Below are 26,340 nucleotides of genomic sequence, written 5' to 3' on the forward strand. Positions count from 1 at the left end.
AACTTGCTTATAAACAGGTGAAAGTACATTAACATACCTTAAGTCGCAAAGAGTTTATTTCATTTCGAGGTTCACAAGGGATTTTCTCCAATTCTTTGGAGTCCACTTTCATCAAATAAAGCAGCCATTTCCCATTGCTGATTTCTTTTGGCCACTGGATGTCCAAGGAAGCTGTGCCAAATGTTTTAAGTGGTCTACCCAAGTTAGTTATCTGTTAGGAATACAAAATCCACAAATTCTCTTATAAACTGGAATTTACAGCTACAGATCTGCACTGACAGTTGTTGAAGGGTTTTTCTGGCATTAAGAAAAATCACAGGAAAAAACACAAATTCCGAAGATACTATACCTTTGGGATTTGCCAAACAAGTTTTGACTGGAAATAAAAGGTACCTAACCTTCCTAATTATAGAAATCATGGATGATCTAGCATACAGTTCTGTATAACAAAAATCAGGAGAAAGTAGATTTGCTAAAGTTTTATTTAAAAGTTCTGTTGATAAAAATAAAACTAGAGTAGTTGCAAGACTTAGTCTATGAGATCTGAACAGAATACAAAAGGTGATAAAGTAAGCAAAAGCATATATACAAAGACTGTGGCTGGCCTGGCTGATAGCAGCCATATTTAGTGTTAAAATGTTTTCCAGTGCAGGAACAATTGGAATGTCTGCTCCCTGGGCCAGTAGTGTCTGAAAACATAAGTGGGATCTAGTCTCCTTAAGACAGCAACAGGAGCCAGAACATTCTAGCAGTAGCAAAAATGTGCTCAGTTATAGACAAGCAGGAGGATTACAACTATAAGGGAACATCTGATGCCACAGAATTGCACTTCTGTCCGTCTTTCTCCAGCAGTAGGGTAGTTGTTTTTTAGTCAGAGAGCAATGCTGCAATATCTAGAGCTTTGTCATCTCTGAGCCACAGAAACTACAAACTACTCCAAGTATTCTAGTTACTGCATCAGCTATATTTAAAGAGAATAGCAGAAGGAAGTCTTCAGGAGCCCAAGGCAGGGACACAAATGATAAAACAGATCTAGGTGCTTTTGAACTTGACATGCTCCTGTCCCTTCCCCTGAAATCTCTCTCCCCAGCCCTCTAACAGAGACCATGAATGCGCAAATTAACAACCTCGTCATATGTCCACTGCAGGTATGAGGAGAGGAGGCCAGGGTTCCAGCTTCAAAACACACCACAGCCGGTCAGGATGTGTTTTGGAAGGTGGGGAACAAGGAGGTGGTTCTGGTGCAAGAGCAGCCAGTCTTGAAAAAAAAGAATGGGCTACACTGAGCAAGTGTGGAGCACAAATGTGTGGATGGAGGGAAATACATGGAGCAAAAATTTACATTGCCAACACTGGAGCATTCAGAAACCTGCAGACCATGCAGAGATGTGAATATGAGATCTTTGTCTTAGTAATTAAAAGGCAGAAGGCCAAGAGAGTGAGCTCACGGCCATATTTTCAAAAAGGGCTGCAACACTGCTTGTTTGTGGATGCTCGGCTTTATGTGCACAAATATCTGCACATACATGCACAAAACCCATCCATGGTATGACCAGTGTTAGTGCTCAGAAAGTAAGTTTTGTTACCTGTAGGCATGGATGTTTATGCTGGAAAATTGTAGGTGCAGGGGACTGCACACAAACAAATGGAAGATGCTTTTTGGAAGTGTGAACCTGAACTTTCAAGGCTGGAGGAAGCCCCAGTCTTGATGGATCAGTCAGGTTGTGTGTTGCAGAAGTGAGGAGGAAGGTGGTTAATGGTAGTGATTCAGGTGCTAGGGCAGCCATCTTCAAATCAGCCAGATTTTATTAAACACAAGTGTCAGGGGAAAAAAATCAATCATGATTTCTTAATAATGTAGATCAACTCACTCTGAATTCATATTCTATTATGTTTCCAACATCATCTTCAGATTCCATAGCACTCTCACCAATTACGTTACCTCCAAAGTACACCTGGGAAGGCTTAGCAACTCTGTTCAATTTAAAAAAAACAGATCATATTTTAGTATGGGTTGCAGCAAAGGATCTGTTCTCACACTGATTTGTTATGCTAACTATAAACACTTACCCAGTGAGTGACAAAAGCAATTCAATAACCACTTTAGCTGTAGCAGTAATTGGAGCCAAATTAACTTGATTGCTTGTTCTATAATGAAAAGGAAATGGCAGTGTTTATTTTAAATTTTAACAGTTTTCACATTACAGTAAAATTGCCTTTACAAAACAAGTTGAAGCCATTCCTTAATATTTACAAGTATATGGGAAAACACCCAGAGAAAAGGTAAAAACAAAAAATCTTACGTTTCCAATTTCAGATGAACATCCAAATCAGTTGTCTGAACGTTAACTTTAGTTGTACTTAAAATCAGATAAAAGGTTACCTAAACAAGAAAAAAATCCACACAGTATGATGTTAGGTGAATACATTTTTGTAGGCACAAACTTTGTTTTATGAAAAAAAAAAAATATCATAGAATTCTGACATGTTGAAAACCGGGATAGGCCCCAAATCAAACCCCAAGACATAAACACTCTTGAACTTATGGAAAACTTCAGGACTAGGTCCAGAATCTAACTTTATATATTAGGCCCATCTTTAATTAAAAAAAGAAAAAACAAGCCACTCACATTGGAATTTCTCTTGAAGGGATTTCCAAGTTCACACTCTGCTTGAGAACCGTTTTGATTGGCACCACAAGTTAGTTGTTTTTCCTGAATTAAAGATGTGCAGAAGTCAAAACACAGTAAGTATTTAAATATATGTAATATACCTTTGTCCTGGTTTTCTGGAATACTTACAGGATAAGCCCTCAGCTCTCTGAAAGAAGAGTAGGTCAGGCTATCTGGAAAAGTTGCAACTAGTTTAGCTTCATGAGCATCTTCACCATCTTTTTGGAGATTTTTTGCATCTGATGGATTATTTGTCACAGTTATTTCTAGAGCAATGTCCTTCTGATCTTTGAGGACAAGCACCGGAACATTGTTCTCACTATGGAAACAAAATATAATAAGTCTCACACATTCGGGGAAAAACACACATGTCCCTTCCAAACATCCACCCAAGTGCATTAATTTTTGCTAATGTATAAATTAAGTCTTACATTGGTAAATAAGCAAATCTGCCTTCATTTCCTTCTCTGGTACAGAATCTGTACTGAAGTTTTAGGTTGCTATTACATATGTTGTCCTCTCCACATCCTTCTTTTAAGAACTGCACCTATATAAAAGCCAAAAAAGTCAGTTTATTTTAGGACATACGACAATACTAAAATCTATGTTCAAAAAACAAAAACACAGTTGCTGACATATGCTACAGTTAGTTCAGAGCCACAGACTCTTCATACACCCTTCTTTGTACAGACATGGTCTTAGTCTGACTTCACCTTTTCAGCTGTAAGGAGATGTGCACACTATTGCTTTGCTGGAAATCTATCTTGTTACTGCTAAGTGAAAACATCATGTCACGTGGAAATACAAAATCTGGGTCAGTTTGGGGCCCAGTGTTTCAAAGTGATATGTGCTTCTCCTGCTCATTACTGTAATGGAAGTTGAGCAAACACAGGCATGTCTCCTCAAGCTGGGGACTACAGCCCTGGCTTGAAGTGTAGACAAACCCCAAGTTCCAGGGACGATCATTCCAGGGCACCCTGACCCTGCAAACATTATTGCATAGTGCTCGTGTGATGTAGGACATGCATTCACAAGGATGAGACAACTCAATTAATTTTCACTTGTAACTAAAGCTAAATTTCAACCTGAGTCTTCTGGGGTGCAAAGTTAGTATGTTAACCAGCTGTGCCATCTTCACTTCTATTTTAGGATGACGCAGGAGCATGTTTTAAATTTCTGCTACCACAAGTGATGACAGCCCATATAATCCCACAGCTGAGGTTATAAATTAATTGTATGTCATGTGCCTACTCACTCACTTCTCTTTGGTCATAGCTTAGTTCTTTACAGCCTTTAATTCAGTGACTACTGATACAAGCGCATGGCGTGCACACACACACACACCCCCTCTGAATTGGAGACTATACTGGAACTAATTACCTATGCAAATAACCCAACCTCTCCACTCTTCTGTCATACAAACATTGTGTTTTGTTGGCTTAACAATCCACTTTGCATTATCTTCCAAAGAGCTGTTCAAGAAGAGACTTACTTCTGCGTTCACTGTTTCTGGTTCGTTTGAATTTAGAATTGGAACAAGATCTGGAAGTGATCTTCCTTGTCTTCTCTTTGATGGTAAACTGGATTCTGAGCTGCTGATTTTAACGCCAACCGATACAGGAATCGGACGTAGTTTATCTTTGATATTTTCCTGTTAAACATTTGAAATAGCTTATTTAATATACAATGTAAAAAATCCCACTAGATTTGGTAACTAAGCAATATATATTCTATTTTGGTTAGAGTGCAAGCAAGATTCTTTCGCTATGTTTCTCAAGGGAAAAAAATTGAATGTATTCATTATATGCATTGACTTAAAGAACATTAACACCAGACATGCTGGTAAGGGCCATCTGAACCCCAGGGCTCATTGGTTTACTAATGATGTCTCTCACAGGTAATGATCACTAAAAATAACATCTGGGAACACAAAGGTAAGCATCATATCTTTAATAACCATCCACTAGAAGAGGAAACAGTGGACATACATCCCCCTTTCCTATAGAGCAGTGGTTTTTAACCCTTTTTCATTTGCAGACCCCTAAAATATTTCAAATGGAAGTGCAGACCCCTTTGGAAATCTTAGGCATAGTATGCGGACTCCCAGGAATCCATAGACCACAGGTTGAAAACCACTGTTGTATTGTAATGGCAACCTTTCACGGACCCCTTAGACATAGTATGCGGTTCACCAGGAGTCCACAGACCACAGGTTGAAAACCATGGCTGTAAAGGATTCATTCAATTGTGGAAGGAAAAGGGAAGCAAAAATTGGCTTGCAACAGTGACACTTCCAAGGCTGTTGCTTGGTCGCAGACTAGGCAGAGTGCAAAGATCATTTTCCTGCCCCTCACACTCGGCCCCAGGGTAGAGTCCTCCAGGAAAATAAACTTATAACAAAGTCCTCTATAACAATCCTTTTTCTGTCCACTAAGAACCACATTAAATGCCCAAGACTATTTAGTTTTGTGGAATTCTGTGCCACTGCAATATGTAAAGAATTCATGGTCTCCACAGATTTTTTTTTTTCCTTTGCAAAAATATAGATTCTGCTGGAGGCAATGCAATTACGCCTTTCACTCACCAGGGGTGGCTGTGGCACCAGAAGAGACAGCAGCCAGCTGTTGGCTGAAAGGTTGATTCTTCACAGGAGGGCCAGGTAAGGAGACACAGGAGGGACAGAGGGGGGCACATGGGGCTGCTGGGGGATCACAGATTGGGGTTCAGAAGGGCTAGTGGGAGGCACAGACTGGGGAGCTGGCTCAGGAGCCAGTGGAGTGACAGCATTGAGCCAGGGGCTGAATGGGAAGGGAGTTGCAGGGTCACACGGAGACAGGGAGAGGAGGGGCAGCAGGGGATGGGGGCAGATGTGCTTGACAGAATGGGAGAGGCTAGAGGTCAGCCAGGGTCTACATGAGGGAGGCTTCCTAACTCTGTAACAATCACTGCTCCCCAAATAAAACTTGTTCCATACTTCTCCCACCCACATACCACAACCCTCCAGCTTCACTCCCAGGCTCCTTCTCTCTTCCGTTACCCCTGGCTCCCCTAAGTCTTTGCTCTGCTTCTGAGGGGTACAGGAAATACGTTTCTGTATTGTACTTTAAATGAATTATTACTCAAAGTAATGTATTGATGTACTTAATAAGGAGTCTATTTGTCAAAAAGAGTTTCCTGAATCGTTTTGTTTATAATTACAGACATACTTGCTGACAGGTATTTTGAAATAAATTACTAAAATAATTGAAACTGGTGTGATTATATTGTGTTATTTTGACAAATATGCAGAATTTTAAAATATTGTGCACAGAATTTTTATTTTTTTGGTGCAGAATTCCCCTAGGAGTAGCCATTGTTCTTGTGTACAGGTCTTCCACGAGGGTCCTCAGTTTTTACTCTCTCTCCTTTGTTCTGAAAGCTTCAGTCTGTTGCTCTTCAGGGAACACTACAAGGCTCATATGTTCTAATTCAGGCTTTCGGGGAGGTAGGAGATGGCACTGTGAGAGTGTCAGGGTCAGTTTGAGCTTGATTTTGTTTCTTCTGTTTTTTTTTTTTGTTTTTTTTTCTTTCCCTCCCCCCTCACATTTTGAAGAAAGAAGGTGGTGCTGGCTTTATTTTGTATGTCATGCTTTAAGTTATGTCAAAAACGTACCTGGTGCCCAGGATAGAAGTTTTTCTATTGGGTATAAATCAAAAATAAAATACTCTCCCATCACTTTACCTGCATCACGAGAGAAGTTTTCACACATTGTTTTCTATTCTGTCCTTCTAGAGTTATACTTCCAATCCACTGATCAGACAGTTGCTTAAAAAACTGAACTCGAGATGGCAGGCCTAACCGCCTCCTGTCATTTTCTGCTTCAAAAGTATAGTTAAGTTCTAGATCAAAAATAAAAGGAAAATACAGAACTACAATTAGGAAATATTATAGCACTAAGAATGCTAATTTATGAGTTGTAGGCTTGTCAGATTAGCCAGGAGAACTACACACTTTCCAGTACTGGGCTTATTAACTACTCTCCTTTGTTTGCAAAGCCATCTTTGAAGCATAACCTTAATTATCTGCCTGTTTTGGCCATTTCCCATTTGACAGCCAGCTTCCCTTTCCCTGCGCATGTCCAAAAGGAGCTTTCACAATTAATAGGCTTTGTTGTTGTTGTTGCTGTTATTAAAGAAAAGTTTCCTGTTCAGTGTCCCCTATGTGCACACTGTTGTGACAATACAAATGGTAATTACGCTCCACAGCCAGCAGAGGCAAGGCTGGAACACAAAACATTGTGAAGGCCCCACATAAACTCTCTCTTTTTCCCTGATGTGCCCCACAAGCACCTGACCGGATGAGACAACAGCATCCACTGTTAGGTATTTATATAGAGACTATGGTATAAGCCAACCATACAGGTCAGTGCCCTTCTAGCCACGTTTGGTTTCGGTAGATACAGACCCTGCTCAGTTTTAACCTGTACTCGCAGACTTGAATTAATATTACAGGGCCTGTCCAAGCAGCAGATATGATAGGCTCTAATTGTAAACATTTATGCTTAGGTATGTATAGTCACTGAAGTCAACAGGGCTTCTAATGAGCATAAAGTTACTCATGTGTTTGCAGGATCTGTGCCGTAGTCAGCATTAGAGTGCTGTACTCAAGCAGTTCCTTGGGAATTTGGCTGCTCGTCCCCAATAAACACACACTGGAGATGAGGAGTCAGGAGAAAAAATAATTTTTAAAGCCCTCTCGTGTAAGATTTCTCCCCCAAAAAAACCAAACAACCCCCACACCTTCCCATGGTACAGCAAAAGCAGTATCTTGGTCACTTAAGAAAAAATAGAAAACATCTGAAATTGGTCTTAAACTTTTATAAGTTTATTGCACAGGCCTTCAAATCCTTACACACACAAATAATCCTTACTCCAATTGCTGCTTCCAAGGAACCATTCATGTGAGGAACACCCTTAGTAGTAAGTTTGTAGGAAAAGTCCCTCGACAAACGGTAAATACTACTTATCAAACAGGATTTTAAAATTTTATATTTTATGGAGTGATACTGGTGTGTGAATAGGCTTTACTGTTCCTCTCGGAGTGTTTGTTGGCATACACTACATGGCTTTGAAGCAGCCAAAAATCTAGCTTTCACCCAAGCAATTTAGTAATACAACTTAAATTACATTTCTACAGAATGCTACACTTCTGTTAGCTCAGGCTACAGCTCTCGAGTGACAGCTAGTACTGGCAGCATGTACTGAATTACATTTTAGATCTGGCAGACACAGTGTGAGTGTGTTACATCATTTACATATCTGCCTCTGCAGATGACTTTTATTGACCACATCTTTGTTCTTCCAAAACACTGAACAGCCTTAAAAAACAAGCAAATAAAAAACCTCATGACAAGCAGATAAACATCATAACTACTTACTTATGTTTGGATTGAAGTCCTTGGGGTTAGCAATATATTCAAAACATGCTTCAACATCCATGCTGTAAAGAGTCAAGAATTTAAAATTAATGTTAAAAGCCATGATCCAACAGATTGAAAGTTTGAATATTTCATTAAACAGTACAGTCACCTCTCCGTTATCTTGACTTTTATAATATGATTCATATTATATGAATTAACAGAACTGGCATTTTGCTTCTAAGTGAATGGTAAATTACAGAGCCAGAAGAAAAAGTGCTTTTCTCTTTTACTCTTTCAGATACTTTAAATTAAAAAAAAAAAAAAAAGCTTCAAGAAGTTTTTACAAAAGCAAATTGTTTTTCACATTTAAATAAGTAAAAATCTTGTCTTTCCTGCATTTGCTGGAGAATCTCTTGGAGAACTAATTGGATTATGACACTACAGGAGACTGAAATCTGAGCCAGAGAGTGGATAGGAAATATTTAGTCTGACTGTTTAACATGAATCGGCTTGATTCTTTATTGGCTGCATCCAGTGTAGTCATTTACACTGCTGCCACAGCAGGATGTATTTATGTATTTTATTTTTTATGTATTTAATGTCTGCTAATGGGTCTTTACTACGTAAGTCTTCTTCCACTTAGCTAGTTCTAGCTATTAAATATCTAAAGTAGATAATTGCTTCTTGCGATTGTCACTATTTGTAGAGCACCTTATAAAAAGCCAGTGCATGAGGAGATGATAGCACCAAATTATGTTTATCAAGATCTGTTTTTCTATAAAACTAGATTGGTTTCTAATTTACTTTCTGATACATGGGAACATATTTTCAGTTTCAGCTTTTCTAATATAAAACACCCATGTGATACTTCCCTGTGGATGTAACTCACAAATTACTACACCCCAAGCCTTCTACCCTCTTACATTGGTCCTGCACCCTCAATATTTCATTAAGAGTAAGTATAGAAGAATCAAGCCTTTCTTTGTATTACTCAGATTGAAAGGACTGTTCTTTTTCTTCTGGTAGTTTGCATTTTTAGTTTGTTACAAAGAGTCAATGTTCATTGAAAAGTTATTTATTTTTGGTCTTTAAACTTCCATTTAGTGCCAATGATGAAAAGCCATCCCAGGCGCTCTAAAATATGCATGTATGTTGAATTAAACAAATAGATAGTGATCGATCACATGGGACCAATACACCTATACATGACCCACCAACCACTTCATTCTTGCACTGAAGTTATATTAAAAAACTTTTTAAAATGTAAGTTTCTAAGGAAGAGTATCATCAAATTTAATTATTGCCCAACATGTCATCTTGAAGAAGTCTACTCCTATTTACCTAACCTTTGCCTTTGGGATCTGGATTAAGATATCTGCCATACAACTAATAGGTTTTCCAGTCTGCATAAAGCCTTAAGAGTAACAGGCTCTAAATTATAAAAGTTACAGGACAGGGAATAAATGCACATAGATGGAACCAATGGAAACCCATTCTCCTGTTCATACTTTTCAGAAGCAAAGCTAGTTATTGGACACCAAGATCTGAATATGTTTCACATATATCAGTCATACTGCATATCCCTCCCCAGCTCAGTGGGTCCGCATGCCCATCCCCATTACACTGAAAACATGAAGCACTCAATATGCCAAAGCTTACAACAAAATAAATATCCTACCAGATTCCACTGGGTTCCGAACAGGTCTGTCTATTCAGGTCAATTTTGTCAGGAGATATCCTGATGCTTTTCTTAACGCTTATAACAGGCCGGGATCTTTTTTTTTTTTTTTTTTTTTTTTTTTTTTTTTTTTGGAGGGGGGGGAAACAGGTGTGAGGAGGGGGGGGGAGGAAAAAAGTTACAATTAGAAAAATAAATGATATGTTACTCTGAGTTCAACAGAAGCAGCAGACTCTTATACTTGCATTGATTTGCTGTGAAGTTCCCTACACCCCAGTACTATTCAAAGAAACTTTTTGAGTTTCAGAAAGGTTAGAAATAAAACTTACAGCATTTTGAAGAGACAAGGTGGGTGAGATAGTATCTTTTATTGGACCAACTTCTGTTGGTGAGAGAGACAGAGAAGAAGGCTTTGGAGCTTAAAATAGAACTCTTCTTCAGCATTTTGTAGAGAAGCTGAACAACCCTGAAAACCCACGAAGGTCAAGTGATTTGTATTAATGTTTTTTAAATCACTATGTTAATGCAATGTTACGGTTGTCATTCTACATGCACAAGAAGTCAGGAAATCCAATGTGATGGTTCCCACAGCAATTGTAATTCAGACCCTGTGTGTATACAGTGGGTAGCAGAAGTCATTTAGATTAACATATATGTCAACTTTAATGTGCAGTGTGGATGGCTGAATTATGGCTGCTGAGACAAACATAATTTTTCACTTCCTGACTTTCGTGCATATAGGATTGCTGGCATAATACTGCATTTGCAGCTTTATTTTATTTTATGTTTTAAACATGAGAGGAGTGCATTTCTTTTCTTTTTAAAAATAGGCTTGTTTACACAGATGAAGAGAACGGCTAACCCTGCTCCCCCTGAAGTGACTGAGTTTTGCCATTAATTGTAGCAGAACAAGGGCAGTAGGTACATTTTTTTTAATATTTAGAAGCTGAATGCGGCTATGCTTATTTCAGTGGAATTCTTTCACTGACTCACCCCTTTTACACCACATCAGATTTGTGTCCTAACCTCCTGTTTATATAAGGACTTAGATTGCCCTCATCACCATAGTACTGAGAGACACCAAGTCTTGTATGACATGGCTAATGTCCGTCACACATGGGTTTTGCTCTCATCCTCTGCCAAGGGAGAGAATTGTGGGTGCAGCTGAGTGTCTCGTTTTTGTACTTTTCTTGGTATTTTTAGGGATTTTAATTATGTGCACGCTGCAATGTTTATATTAGAGAAGGCACTGTCAATGATGGGATGGTCCTTAGGTCCTGTGGGAGTCTGTTCCAGTCTCAGACCAACCCCAAGAAAGCTCTGTCCCCTGAACAGACAAGCTTTAGCCTTGTTGCAGAAAGCTCCACTGTGCCCAAGGAGCAGAGTTGTCAAACACGATCTTCATCCCCGGGCGATCTTTTAGATATCCTGAGCCTTGGCCATGAGTGCCTTGAAGATATGGACTGAGACCTCAAACTTGACTCAGACCTCAAAGTCCTGCCCATGTTTCCCATTCCTCCTTAATGTTAGTGGTTCCATATGACGACAGGAATTACGTTAAATGGCAAAATTAAATCTTTCTGCAGCCAAATCCTATCCCCAATACAAAGCCTGAGTAACCAGGCTATAGGCTTAGGAGGTCAGCAAGGGATCAGATTCCTCATCCCCACACTGTTCTGTGGCCACAAATGTAACTTGAGAGCTTCAGTACACCCTACATCTACTGCACCCGCATCTGCAAGAAAGTCTGGGGGGAAGATTATAATTATTTGTATTATGATAGCACCTAGAGGCAGCATGGGGGTCCCACATTATGCTCAACATGGTACAGAGTAAAAAGGTGGTCCCTGCCCCAATCAAGGGATGACAGGTAGGTCTGCAATAGCAGATCCACTGACCCTGTCGCTCACACAGTATCTCCTTGCAGACTGATGTGAAGGGAGCCCCATAGAGCAGAGCTCCACATGTCACAGGTTTAAGAGCTACCTACATGGGCTTTCTGAATTCAGCCCTTCACCCCTCAGACAGCAGAAATGCATAGATTCCTCAGTGTTAAGGCCTTACTTGGTCATGATGGGCATGCATGCATGCAGGATTTTCCCAATAGCCACTATAATTATCCCACCTTACATGCATCATTCCAAGAGCTCATAATCTACAGTTTTCTTAAACATTGCTATGTTTTCTTGAGAAAGGCATAACAAAAGCTAAACATAAGGGATGTTAGGCTATCTTTCAGCCAGTTTTGTAGAAGAGTATGTCTACACTGCACACTAAGCCCAGGTCTGCGAGACTCAGGCCTGTGGACTCAGTGTTTCCAAGTCCATGCTTGAGCATTCACACTACATTGTAAACTTGTGTTTAGTTGCTGGATCTGGCTCTCACAGCCATGCTAATAAGTGATAATATGCCTATACTGCTCTACACCAACCTCTCACCCAGGTGTGTGGCTTGAGCAGCATCCACACTGTAAAATGGCAGAGCTTAGGCCTCAGTCCCAGCGGGACTGGGCTCTGACTCACCCCCCCTTACCAGGATCCTAGGAGCCAGACCCTGAGTACTTGCTGATCCAAGTCAAACTGATTTGTGTGTGGATGGAAGGATGGTTTGGACTCAAATCTTAGTCAGTGCCTGGGCTAAGTGTACAGTGTAGACATACCCAAAACAGACCAGACTGATGTGTGTGTATTTTTTGTCAGCACAGTTTTCAACCTCTGGAGGAAAAAAAATGCATTACAAACCATTCATCTCTTCAAAGCAGTTCATTAGAAAACCAATCTAGATTTAGTTAAAAGTACTATGTACAGTACACACCTGTAAACAGAGACAGAATCTGAAAGTGACCCAACAGCAATATCAGGGTAGGAGTTTCTATCAAGATCCATATTTCCAGTAATAGAATAACCAAAATATTGAACACTGGATTTTTTGCCATCAAGAATCTAAAAACAAACAGATTGTTGGGAATAAGACATTTAAGTAATTATCATTGCTTTATACTCCAAAAATCTAAGAAAACTGGAGGAGCAGTGAGGTATACAAATTCACATGTTCCTTTGCTCTGTTCTGTTTGTGCATAGGGTTTCCACCATTTGGGGAATCCAGCATGAGAAAAATATAACTGGCTGGTGAATAGAACATGCTCACTTGCACTCTTCCTTTTTGAACCTGTGTTCTCAGTTATGGAAAAGCAACAGATAACTTGCACTTTTCCAAAATGCCATGCTTCTGAAGAAGTGCTCCCTTCAGGTGGCACTTGCTCCCGTTCCAGACCTTAGGTCTGGCAGATGCAAGGAAAGTCTGAATTTGGCCCTTAAATATTATAGGCCAGATTGGCACAAAGCGTGCACTGCAATATAGCCACTGCGTGGAGTGCAAATTAACCCTAAAGTCACGGTAGCCAGCCAGGAAGATCGTACCAGTGTAGTAGAATCATTGGGTAGCTTAGATGTCCATCTCAGGGTTTTATGCTGCTTCTCATCACTGTAGTATCTAAGCACCACGATATATCCTCTACCATCACCCCTCCCTGCTGCCGGCATAGAGGATATGACTGGGTTTCCCTGTGCCCTGGTGACTGTTGTGTGCCACAATGGCTTCCTGGGAATCCTCAGGCTCCTTTAAAACACACAGCTAGTCCAGGATTGGGGAAAATTAGAAAAAGGAGCTAAAAGCCACTTTTGCGCAGACACTTCCTTGAGCTTTGCTGTAGCCGAGAATCTGGGCTTACAGAAGGTGCACAGAGAAATGCCTATTGTGGAGGTTGCCCAGTATTATACACTTTTGTGGAACAAAACTTCTTATGCTTATATGCTCTGCAAGGCTGAGCACAGGTGGTAACGGGTGTTTAATTACCTGTGCTGGCTTTGTATTTATTCCATTCTTGGATCCATGATATATGAACACCTTGCCAAAATCATTATATGGTGCCCCCACTGCAATATCTGTTGAAAAGGAATTAGGAGATTTAGCTAAATGTTATCCCGATGAATGGTTACATCATGATAAAGTAAGAAGCTCTGAATCTAGTTTTAGAAAAAAAATATAAGGACATTCATCTTCGAAGGTCAATTTTCTCACCTGGGAATCCATCTTGATTAATATCACCAATATTTTCAACTGCAATACCAAACATCGAATCAGTGGTTCCATTGAGGCGAATTGGCTTTACCCCTTCCCATTTGCCTTGTTGGTTAATGTAGATGTACACAGCACCCCCAATTTCTCCATCTCGGTCAAAATACTGTGGGGCTCCAACAACAATATCTTGCCAACTTTAAATGAAACAAAGTACAGAAATTTTTAAAGAATTCTGAGAAATAAGTGAAAATTCCTGGCAAGTTAAAAACTACAGGCTGAATATAATGTAAGTAAATTGGACAGACAAAGAGGCAGCTGCTGAGCAAAGGTCACTAGGAAGCACATTAAATTGGTTCAATAGTGGAAAATTAACCTGGCAATTTTTATAAAAGAAATAAGTTGAGTTTGTGGCTTTTCCCTCTCTTTTTTGTGCTGTATAAAGAAGACCTAAAAGGATTTTTGCTTGAATGTGATTTTTTTTTCTGCTTGGTTTCTTTTACATCTTACCCATTCACGTTTCAGTCAACTTTTCATCTAGCTGGATTGCTCTAACAATGAGTAGAAAAGACATCTAAAACTATTCAATAGTCACATCCCTTCAAATAAATTCGGAGACAGCACCCAGTGTACTTCTGTGAAAAGGAAGCCCAGACTTAGTATGTCCTATATTGCTAATGTGAAAATCAAGCAGAAAAAACAAGCAAACTGGAAAGCCTTCCCTATACATCCTAAAGTCAGGGGGAGGGGCACACAACTCCATTCCTCCACTTTTTACTTCATTTGCAAGTCATCTTTAGGAACACTATACATACAATGCACTGCAGCAATACAAAACTAGGATTTAATAGCATGAGCTTAACAAGGGCCTTACCCATCATTGTTGAGGTCCACAACTGCAACATCATAGCCAAAAGAAGAGGCCAGCCCTTCTCCTTCAAATATATGCACAAGCGAGAGTGCTCTCGGAATCTGAGTATCTTTTTTCAGCAGAACTACAGCTCCACTGTGGTTGGCTCTTGGTGCACCTGATACAAAAGTTGTCTCTTCTTGGGAAACAATACCTTTACCAGTGTCCAAAGAGAAACCTAGAACAAAAGAAAACAAAAATCAATAGTTAAGAGTTTTTTATTGTTAAATCTGAAAATAATATATATGCACTATATTAAAGTGGTGCCTGGTAGCATTACTGAAACCAAGTTTAGCAAATATATCCACTACATGCTACCAATTTCATTTAGTTTTAAATCTGCTATAACAATAAACACCTTATAAATGAAACAGTACACAAGTGTGAATATAGAATGATATGAAGCATATATCCATGTAATGTGTGTAGAAAGAAAAGACCTTAAGTGAAAGTTTTTAATATTACATGTCTCTCTATCTCTACCATAACCATGTGTAGCGTCTGTAAAACATACAGATGATTGGTCAAACAAATCTGATTCTCTATGGATGTGTTTTTGTATGCGTCTATAATGTGTGTGTAAATGCACACAAACACACCAACCATCTGTACATTTTACAGATGCTACACCTGGTTATGGTGGATATTTAAAAAAAAAATGTATAACTTAATCAATTTAATAAATCTAACCACTTTAATACTGCTTAAGTACTTAGCCTCTAACAGAATGAACACTTATGAATTTCATACAAATGTTATTTTCTGTTATAAACATGCAAAACATTGTACAAGCACAGTATTTTATGTTAATGTTGGACAGTATTTGAGAATCTGCTGTATACAGTAGTGGTGAAATCAGCAGTAACATGCTAATTATGTCTATAAACGACATTTTAAAAAGCATGCAGTCCTAAATATTCAGTTTAAATTCTAAAGTTAATACACCTCTACCTTGATATAACACGAATTCGAATATAATGCAGTAAAGCAGCGCTCCGGGGGGACGGGGCTGTGCACTCCGGTGGATCAAAGCTAGTTCGATACAACGCAGTTTCACCTACAACGCGGTAAGATTTTTTGGCTTCCAAGGACAGCGTTATATCGGGGTAGAGGTGTACATCAAATTATTATTTTAACAGGATTTCTGCATACATAGATTAGGATAATGCATGAATTTGTGCTATACATCCAAATATCAAAAGTCATACAAATTGTGAGGAAAAATCTAGGTTAGAAGAGAAGTAAATCTCAAGCTCCCCTAGTCTCCTTTTCTTGGAATCCTTCACCACTGCCATTCTGATTCTCAATTACAAAAATAAGACAGAGTTTCAGATAAGCTTGGTAAGAAGGCTACAGTATATTCTGAGAGCTACTTAACAGATCAAGTCCTCTCCGAAGCCGCTTACTTTATAAACTATCATTCATCTGAATCTCTGCTGTTACATGCTTTTTACTTGAATGCATTTGAAATGGGGGGAAAAATAAATAAATAAAAATTATGTCAAAGTCTGGATACACACACACATATACACAAAAAGTACGACCAAGACCATATATAATGTCACCTCAGGTAACAAACCTAGGTAGCTATTCATCATCACACCAGTGGACTTGTCCACCATTACACTGGGAGGCAATGTTTTGTATACAAACTGATCAGGATCAGTATCAGACACACTTGTCAAAAACAGAAGACCTGTGAACATATATGGGGGAAAAAGAGATCAAAGAAGAAAAATATGGTAGTCAGGCAGTAGAAATAACTGCACATCACATATAACCTAGGGCACAGCAACTGCCAATTAATGCCAGGCTGGCACTGCAGTACTTACCAATGAAAGAGGAAGTTAATTCGATTCCAAAGACATGTCAAATTAAGCAAAGGAGCTTTTTAGAGTGACAAAGCCTCCAGGATATAAGTGCAACATTAGCTTTGTTATGAAAATTTAATGCTGATGAACAGGAAGACAAAAATACTATTGTCGTGCTTATTGCAGTCTTATTCTGTTCACAACAGCATGAAAGTTCCTCCATAACATCCCTAGTCCTGGCATTCCTGCCTCAATCCAAATGGACCATTTAGATCTTTAGAAATGCTGTGAATTCGTCTCTCTACCATCACTATTTATGGTCCCCAGCACCTACAAATTCTTGATCTGATTCCTGTTTAACTGCAACTGATGTTCTATTTCTTCTTATAACAAGTCTCATTCTCACTTTCATTTCTTCACTCTAAGTGGCTCTCTCCATGGCAATGCTCTCTCCCTGACGAGATGCTAAGAATGAATCGCTCTCTCTTTCCATCACCAGCTCTTCTGGCTTCATTTTACTAGCACTCCATTTTACTAACCCATTGCAAACGTAAAGAGTACTGGTGTAGAAGTGTCACACAAATCAGTATTTGGAGCAAAAAGACGCTTCTTTCTCTTGACACTATCCAGTTTTTCAAAGATCTCATTCAGCCTTTCTGGTTTGTAATAGCACCTCTTATTTGCCTTTTCTTCTTCATTGTTTGCATTAAGCAGGACAGTTTTCTTTTGCTTTTCATCATAAAAAAATCACACTACATTTTTATCAGTGTCAATCCATACTAATAATTAAAGCCTTTAAAAATGTATCTGTAATTGCCATGTTGTATTTGAGTTATTTAGGACAGCCATTAGCTGTGCAAAGAAGCCTTAGGAGTTAAGAGACTGATAGTTGGGTGCAATGTTTATGCTCTCAGCACACACACAATGCCGACTGAAACAGTTATTCGCAGAAACTCAGGCTTTACTACAGCTCCCAATTCTACATGTTGGTGGCCACGTGATCTAGGAGTATGAATCCACAGACAGTACTTAGAGAGTGATTATAACCACATACTGAGAATTTGCAGGTCCCCATCACAGCTCTTAAATGTCTCATTACATTTGTAGCTCTTATAGGTACCTCAATGAAGTATCATTTTATACTTCACACTAGCCCGTAAATGTAGAGGAGGATGTGAATGACCAAATATGGATTGCATTTTACACGGGCATAAAATAATTGCTTTCTGCTTGTATTTTATGGTATTGCACATCATTTGGATAGTGAGTGTTCAAGAAGTCTGAAGAGTTTTACCATCTGTGCTTAATCCTACCTAAATAACTGTTAGCTGGAACAGGAACTAGATTCTCAGCTCGGCGACTCTCACTACCAACTTCATAAGGCCCATCGTCAAAGATATCCAAAGCATAAAACGTTTGATTCTTTTGCTCTGCACGAACCACCCCTGAAGGAATGAAATGGTAAAATAAAAATGGATGAATGACAAGAGAGAAAAATAATAGATATATGGTTCCTGATTGACATTAGCAACAGTGTCCTTGTGATCATGTTTGAATTGGGAGGAAGAATAACACACAGCCTGAAGTTATGTTTTAAAATCTCATGGTATTGTATATACATGGGTCTCATGATGCAGCAACTTTATAGTGCCATGCAATGATCTGGAAAATATGGTATACATTATTAAATTTGTCAACAAAAACATGAATAAACTGATCATCAACCCCCTTCTCTCAACATATCATTTCACTCTTTCAGCAAAGGCATTATAGAGAAAGCTTCTAGATCCACAAGATTTCAAAATACTGATAGTAATTTTACTATCAAATTATCACTAAATGCAGCCAATAATATAAATTGGGTAACATCCTTTTTTTAAAAGGGAAAAAGAGCTACATCTCATACCTCTACCTAATCAAAATGGGTACTTCTCTTTAGTCAGGCATATTTTAACAGTTTGCCAAGTACAGACATGTTTTTCCATGATATGAAAACATATTCATAAAACTGATGTACTGCCATAGCAGTTCTTTGCAATTAACAAAGCAATCTCTGAACTCAATATGCTCTTTCAGCTTGTTCAAATTTTCTTGACAGAAACAGATATTTGGAAGATTAAGTCTTCACAAAAAGTATACCCTTGTGCCAGAGCTTAACTCAAATACTTTGCATGGTTCACAGGTGTGTGAAAGAACACTGTATAAGAGGAGTCAAAGATCAGACAGGCATTCTAAAGCAGAGCGAGGGAAGTATTTTGTAGCTATTGGTGTAATGATGTGCAAAAAAAAATCTCTTAAAAAAACAAAACAGGCGGGCATTTGAAAATTTCTCAACAGAAACCAAAGGATACAAATCTATCCATTTTTTTTTGGTTTGTTTTTTGAGTTTTGCAGCATTTGGTAGGTGATGTGTGCCAGTTGCCACAGTCCTTAGTTTTTACTCAGGCAGAACACCCATTAAAGTCAATGGAGTTTTACTGGAGTAAAAACATAAGGATTTGCCCTTGAATGTTTAAATATTTGCTCTGTCTTCAATCATCTTCCCATGATCCTGCCATACTCAATGTGTGATATATTAGAGTATGTCTACACTGAGTTTTAAAAACCTGCAGCAGCGAATCTGAGACTGACTACAGAAACAGGCTGACGGGCCAGGCCAGACGTTGTGGCTCGAGCTGGAGCTTGGACTCCGAAACTCACGCACCTCCCTAGGCTTTGGAGCCCAAACTCCAGCCTGGGCCTACACTTCTGCACTGCTGTTTTTAGCATGATAGCACGAGCCCCTCCACCCTGAGTCTGAAGACCCAGCCTCTGGGACTCACGGCTGCAGATTTTAAACACACTGAAAGGTACCCCAGTTTCTACAGAAGATGACTGATGTCACAAACATAAAAGAATGATTCCGCAATGTGCTCAGTTAGGATTAAAGTTTTAGTGCAGACAGTCTGAATAATTGCTCAAATGCAGAAAAACGAGATGTTGGCCAAATAATGCTAAAAATATGTATATACACACTCTGTGTGAAAGTTCCACCCTTTGAAACAAGCACTGAATCCTGCAAGAAAATTAAGACCAGTGAGGTCGGAGTTTTCTACAACAGCATGTTAATTTAGGTAATCCATCCATTAGCTATTCTAATTTTTTTAAATTCCCCTTACAACACTGGTCCCCAAATTTTTTATCTCATGTCCGCCCAGAGCTGAGGCCTGGAGTGGGGCCACAACTCCAGGAGGGGGGAACGCAGATGGGCTAAGAGGGCCAAAGTTGGGGCCATAGCTGGAGGCAGGGAATGGGAGCAGAGCCTTGGCCAGGGTCAAGGCCAGCAGCTGGGACCAGGGGCACAAGGCCAGCAGCCGTGGCTGGAAGTGGATCCCCAGGCAGGCAGACAGGGCCGAGACGGGGGTGTGGCTGGGAGGCTCTCCCTCCCCACTCCTCATGGGGGCTGGCCCCCCGGCCCCGCCACACCCTCCCAAATGTTCCTCTGTGTCCCCATCAGGAGGGTGCACCCATAGATTGGGGACCTCTGCCTTACAAGTTTTTAATGTGACATGAGTTAATAATTTAGCATTTACAAAACTGGGGAAATGCTGAAAAACGTAGGATGGGAGAAGAGAGGGTCATACCTTTCCAGTTATAAGTCCCTGGTGCACCAAATACAACATAATGATAGTCTCTAGTAAAAGTAGCAGCTACACCTTGCTGACATGAACCAAATTTCTCATGGCCCCTCAGTCGGCCATCACAAAAACTCCACTCTCCACCATCCATAGCAGACTCATCATCCTTAGGATCTTTAATAGTGAGATCCTGACTCAGCAGGTAGCACCTTCCAATGATATCACGAGATTCTTGAACTGTGTTTACATATTGCCTTTTCTCATAGCGATGTGCACATGTCTGCAAGAAAAACAGATACAGTCGATAAGCAAAATATTTTATGCCTTCTGTTTTTTTTCCAGCAAATTATCATTAAAGCCAAATAATGAGAAGGCCATTCTCTATAAGCCACATGGTCCCCTAGTAACAATAAGCATATAGACCAGGTACTTATGTCTCAAAGAACAGTAACAACAGAGACTCAGAAGTTGAGTCACATATTCTTGTAACATCTGCATGCTGATGGGAAGAAAAAACACCACCACCACATAGGCTGTGCTAACCCATGTAAAGTTATTGAACCTTGCAGATCACAGCACTACTATGCACATACTCAATATTTCACATAGGTTGGAGGGTGAGGGGCATGCTTGCTTCTACCAGAAATGGCAGCATGGTTTGTGCAGAAGCCAGGCTGTCACTGGTTCCCTGTTGATGACACGGTGAATTTGCCCCTCCCTCCATGCAAGTTAATACTGCCTCCAGCAGCATTACTAACTAACAGTTTTGGAGGTAAGGGAGAGACGAGATAGGTGAGATAATACATTTTATTAGACCAAATTCTGTTGAGGAAAAGGACAAGCTTGTGAGCTCCACAGAGCTCTTCCTCTGTGGAACTCAAGAGCATGTCCTTCTCCCCAACAGAATTTGGTCTAATAAAATGTATTACCTCACCTACCTTGTCTCTTTAATATCCTGAAACTGGTGGCTACAGCACCACTGCAAACAATTCTGGAGGGTAGTAAGGTTGGAAGCGGTAGTTTTGCATGAGCATAGCAACATGGGGGAAGGTTCCTCCCCATGCCCCCATTTCTGATCCATAGCTGATGTACTGTACTACCATAAGTAGTGTATTTAGCAATAAGAGCATTAAGATATAAAGATCTATGGCATCATTCTGTGCTATCTTATGAAAGTTTCTTCCCTCTGCACCATGTAAAATAAGGGTATATGGACTCATCATCATTAGCATCTTTAAAAGAAAGTAGAATTACAAAATGTGATTTCACTCCACAATCCTGGAGTGAAAACAATCATCAGATCCACTGTTGGAGGACATCAATTCCTCAGATGGAGGTTTGTATTTACTAATACTGACAACAAGTCCAAGAAAATGTGACATTTCTACCAAAGTCATACAAAAAGAATTTGAAGGATAAAAAATTTTTAAAAAATGAAAAGTACTTTATGCTTTCATTTTAAAACCACACTTTAGTAACACCAGCCGCCGAGATGCTTTACTAGTATCTACTGTCTACCCTAGATTACTTGGATCATGAAATCAAACCAATTCAAAATTCAGAAAATTAGAAACACATTCAAAAACTCTGCTGTTTTCTGAATTATCATGATGGGGGAAAAAATCTTTCAGAGTCTCTGCAGTGCCTCATACCTCTAGGGAAAAATTTAATTCCTTATGTTTAGGAATCTAATAGCAACAAAACCTAGAAAGAGTTCCACAAAGGTATAGAAAAGCAGACAACTTTAAAACATGCAGAATAAGCCTGAACAAACACTAATAAATATTCAAGTCCTATAGACTTACCACCACCTTTCCTCCTGGCCCCTGACTTTGGACAGTTACACCCATCCACTGGTCTTCTTTACTCTCCGTTGCTGGATCAGCTGCATTATCACAACACAATTTTACACACTATGGTTAACTCGTGTCAGAAGATTTTGTGCTTTAATTATAAACATACAATTTTAATTCCAGTTTCAGAGGGGTAGCCCCATTTTAGTCTGTTTCAGCAAAAACAATGAGGAGTCCTTGTGGCACCTTAGAGATTAACAAATTTATTTGGGCATAAGCTTTTGTGGCCCATAACCCACTTTATTTTTCACTCCATGCGTCTGATGAGGTGGGTCCTAGCCCACAAAAGCTTATGCCCAAACAAATTTGTTAGTCTCTAAGGTGCCACAAGGACTCCTCGTTAATTTTAATTCAGTATTTGTTAACAATGCTATACAGTACCTGAAACAGCCTTTAGGTGGCACTGTCTATACACTTACCAGTACAACAAAACCTTAATTGATGAGGAGGATTAGTTATATCAATGAAAAAGGATTTTGTTGTGGTTTTTCTTTTTAATTAAGATATAACTTATTTACTGAAGAACATGATCATAAGCAAAACATCTGGATTCAAAGTCATCAATATTGCTTTAGCAATTAAGCTAACATTTGTTTTCACTCAAAAAATAAATAAGAAAAGCTATAAAATCATTTAAAGAGGATAAGTTTTCCTTGTGATCACTGGTTTTAAGAAAAAGAAAGATGCTATATTCAGTGGGAAAGACCACTGAGGCCTACATCTGATAAGAAAAAACAGGCAATTGCTTCACTTTAAAGAAAAATATGGAAGAGACTACCGTTGTCATCAAAGAGGACACGTGTGCAATGCGTCTCTGGGGATGTAATGTCACAGCTATACAACCCTCCAGTTCTGTTGGCTTGCTGGGATGGAAAGGCTCTCTCCCGAGGTGCTCCAACCAGCAATCTGTTCAGAAAAAAATAGAAAATCAAACATTTTGAGGGACTTGAGTAACTTGAGAGAAGCAACAAGAGTAAAATCAGGGGATGCTATTTTGGTATGTCAGTAGAGATCTGATTTGTAAACTATTGAAGGAGGATGGCATACACCATGACAATTTTTCTTTTTTTTTAAGTAGACCATTTAAAAATTGTCTCTCTCTCAAAGCATGGTGGTTCTATGAAAACTAACTATAAAGTGGCATTGTGAGGTTCTCCAATGATCATCTAATGATTTCATATCAAATATACTCAGTTTACAAATATTTTTCTTTAATTGCCATCCAAACAAATTCAGCCTGAGATCGAGAAACAAGTTGGCTAGTTAACCCTCAACAGTCGTACCGAAGGTGACCCTGAAAATTTAAAAACCTAGAGCTTGTAGAAAATCAGAATTTACATCCAATGTAAAATTCTGTTACAGTATTTGGAAATTTGTTTTCCCAAATCAAGATGAAAAATTGAAATAAAATTTTTCACAGGATTGAGTTCCAAAAATTTGCTTCAAAATATTTTATTTTGACATTTCTGATCAACACTAAAAACATTTTGGAATTGAAATGCTTAATTTTGGCTCAACTCAACATTAATCTGTGTCCTCCTGTGATATAATGTGCTACAACCTGCTGTAGTTCGAGTGCCTTGTGCCCAGAGGTTGGGCTCCCCGTCCAGACTACATTTCCCATGAGTTTCTTTGCTCATGCCTTCCCCCAACACATCATATCAATTCAACAAGAGGTCAGACCCTGGTGAATCATGGAAGATGTAGTCCAGCCGGGAAGCCAAGCCCACAGGAAAAAAAATGAGGGCACATGGCACCAAACTAGAACGCGCATGAGGCAACATGGCAACTCACGCACACATATATCAATGTTGAACTGATCCATAACAAAATATTTTGATTGGTTCAAACTAAAATGCTTCTATTCAGTTCAACCTGAAACATAATATTTTGTTTAGATTTTCCTAATGGGAAACAGTTTGCAAGATTTAAGTTTTTCAGAACCTGCATTTTCTGCTGAAAAAAAAATCAATACAAAATTCCCCGCTCTATTAAAATTGCTACAAGCCTTCTTTACACATCATAAAAGGAGTAAAAAAGAGAGTATACCTTTTTCTTTTCTTTTCCAGGTTACAGGATTTGTTAAAAAGGTATCTAAGTACTATCAGCTTGTCGTTGCAATAACATAATCCCCAAAAGTCTAAACATTTTTCAGATGGTTTTTGCCTAGGCAGCTGCTGTTTGTCCTTTGAGACTATTACTGTACCAGGTTCATGAACCAAGAAAAATCTTGAATCATCTTACATAAATTACTGCTGAATGGTGCTGTAAATCTTAAATCTTATCAGATGCACAAGAAAGTTAAACAATCATGCACATTATACACAGGCTCCAGTGAAACAGGTTTAAATTATTAGATCAAAACAATTGATATATTCTAGAATGCATTTTCAAGTAGTGCCCAAAAAGATATTAAAATGTGCTGGAACGAAACTATGCTGCAGCACTACATGTCTGCCCTACAGAGCACAGCAGAGTGGGCTAAAAGACAGTTTCAGCACTGCAGCACAGGTCATTGTAAACATGCTGAGAACTATTAACTTTACATTTTAATTTCTTTCATTCCTAATAACATTCAATTAATCTTTAGTTCAATAAATCAAGCAAAACTTACTGAATGGTTCAAGTCAAGCATCTCAATGCATGAACAATGCACTCTACTCACCCTGCATACCATTCTTAAATAGCAGAAGTCCATAATAGAAATTACTGTACCACCATCACAAAGTAAAGCTCAATCTCTGGTTAATGATGAGATATGCAGAAAGCTAGTGATGCTGGGCTTTATGCACCAGGATGAGTTTCATCCTGGCTGAGGCAATCCAAATGAATCAGATTGTACGTTGCCTAGATGCGTTCTGATGGATGCACATGAGTATCATTACAGATTGATCATCTCTTTTTAACATTTGAGTAGTCATTGGACTGTTACTTATTCTACTTTTTTTTTATAAAAGGTACTTCAGCAAAAAATAAACGTGACCTTATGTAGAGAAATGTAATTGCTTCTGTAGCTGTGTGCATTCTGGAGTCTATTTTAGCTCTTTTGCTGGTGACCAAAACCCCTTCTTCCCAAGGAACCAGAACAAATGAGGATTTAAAAAAAATAATTATGTTTATTTTGGCAGGGGAAACAATAAAGATTAAAAACAAAATGCTTACTGTAAAAATGGAGTTAAGTGAGTCTTTGAATTTTTCTGAGGATAATTTGCCTATTTATTGCAAGCTCTCCCTTAATGCATAAGGGCTATGACTAAAACTTTCAAACACAAGTATCTAAAGTCAGGCTTCTAGATCCATATTTAGATACCTTCATAAATACAGTCTGATTCTGAAAGTTGTTGAGTCAACAGGAGCAACATGTGGGTGCTCACCAGAGACTCAAAGGTTCAGGTTCTGTAACTGATTTTTCTACTTTATGTGCAGCTTAATATATTACCATTTATGTCACAAAATGTAAGCCATAAAATATAGATGTATAGCAAGTTAGCACCGCTGTCAGAACCTTAACTTTTTACAATTTCAGTTGTGCAGACTTAGATTACTGGCAAATAACCTCAAAGGGACCATGAATACAAATAAGTATTCAATCCCTGCCAACCAGTGTGGTGTTTGTGTGTGCTTGAAGCCATGGCTTATTATAGTTAAAAGTACTTTACAGAGTAATGCTGTACAACACTAATAATTGTTCTATACACACAGAATTATGGAGACAAAAAACTTACTTGTTTTTCCAAAAGTATATGGGGAACTATACTACTCCCCCCACCACCAAAGACAACAGCAAAATTCCTATTGATTTCAGCTAGAGCAGGATCTGCCCCATGATTTTTTAATTTTTTTTAAACACACACATGCAGTCTGTATACATTGCTAATAAGTGAGAGGAGGTGGGAATTGCCCATCCAGATACTATTAGGGGGAACTGTTGCTGATCATTGTTCACTGAAAAAAGTCTGAATTTCAAATATATAAATGGGAGCAACCTAGTTTCATCAAACCTAGTCCAATTAAGTGCTTAAAAAATTATGAACAACTACCGCAATATCAAGCAAATCAAAACAAACCAGCAATAGATGTCCAGTTTAACCACAATATTTTTTAATACAAAAATACTAACCAGAATACACTTCTAATTTAAATTCCTTTCTGCTTTCATCACTAACACTTGAGAAGCTTAACAAGTGATTGTGATGAACTGCAGCATTGTATGCTTGCAGAATCCTTTACAACTTTAATGAAAACTGTGGTAACACAAATAGAACTCAAAACTATCTCAGTTTACCCCATTTTTTTCATGTAAACATATCCATCATTTGTGAA

The 26,340-nt window shown here is 38.8% G+C and overlaps 1 protein-coding gene across 3 annotated transcripts in view; it reads right to left on the minus strand.

The window, feature by feature from the left end:
• ITGA6 (integrin subunit alpha 6) overlaps positions 1-26,340 on the minus strand; it is a 72,929-nt gene that overhangs the window by 23,849 nt on the left and 22,740 nt on the right. For 2 of the 3 annotated variants that reach the window (XM_032790365.2, XM_032790366.2), the window contains exons 2-20: positions 22,796-22,923; positions 21,970-22,049; positions 20,171-20,444; positions 17,861-17,992; positions 14,701-14,914; positions 13,830-14,023; positions 13,605-13,693; positions 12,564-12,691; positions 9,750-9,845; positions 8,090-8,151; positions 6,394-6,551; positions 4,165-4,323; positions 3,104-3,219; positions 2,802-2,991; positions 2,631-2,714; positions 2,304-2,383; positions 2,071-2,148; positions 1,872-1,974; positions 38-211 (exon numbers count right to left, since the gene is read on the minus strand). In XM_032790365.2, the coding sequence (XP_032646256.1) occupies positions 38-211; positions 1,872-1,974; positions 2,071-2,148; positions 2,304-2,383; positions 2,631-2,714; positions 2,802-2,991; positions 3,104-3,219; positions 4,165-4,323; positions 6,394-6,551; positions 8,090-8,151; positions 9,750-9,845; positions 12,564-12,691; positions 13,605-13,693; positions 13,830-14,023; positions 14,701-14,914; positions 17,861-17,992; positions 20,171-20,444; positions 21,970-22,049; positions 22,796-22,923 (2,539 nt within the window). Of the gene's footprint in view, positions 1-37; positions 212-1,871; positions 1,975-2,070; positions 2,149-2,303; positions 2,384-2,630; positions 2,715-2,801; positions 2,992-3,103; positions 3,220-4,164; positions 4,324-6,393; positions 6,552-8,089; positions 8,152-9,749; positions 9,846-12,563; positions 12,692-13,604; positions 13,694-13,829; positions 14,024-14,700; positions 14,915-16,315; positions 16,433-17,860; positions 17,993-20,170; positions 20,445-21,969; positions 22,050-22,795; positions 22,924-26,340 lie in introns of all 3 variants that reach the window. The other variant, XM_075070118.1, reaches the window with a different exon arrangement.

The sequence above is a fragment of the Chelonoidis abingdonii genome, chromosome 10 (assembly GCF_003597395.2).
Source record: "Chelonoidis abingdonii isolate Lonesome George chromosome 10, CheloAbing_2.0, whole genome shotgun sequence".
Lineage (NCBI taxonomy): Eukaryota > Metazoa > Chordata > Testudines > Testudinidae > Chelonoidis > Chelonoidis abingdonii.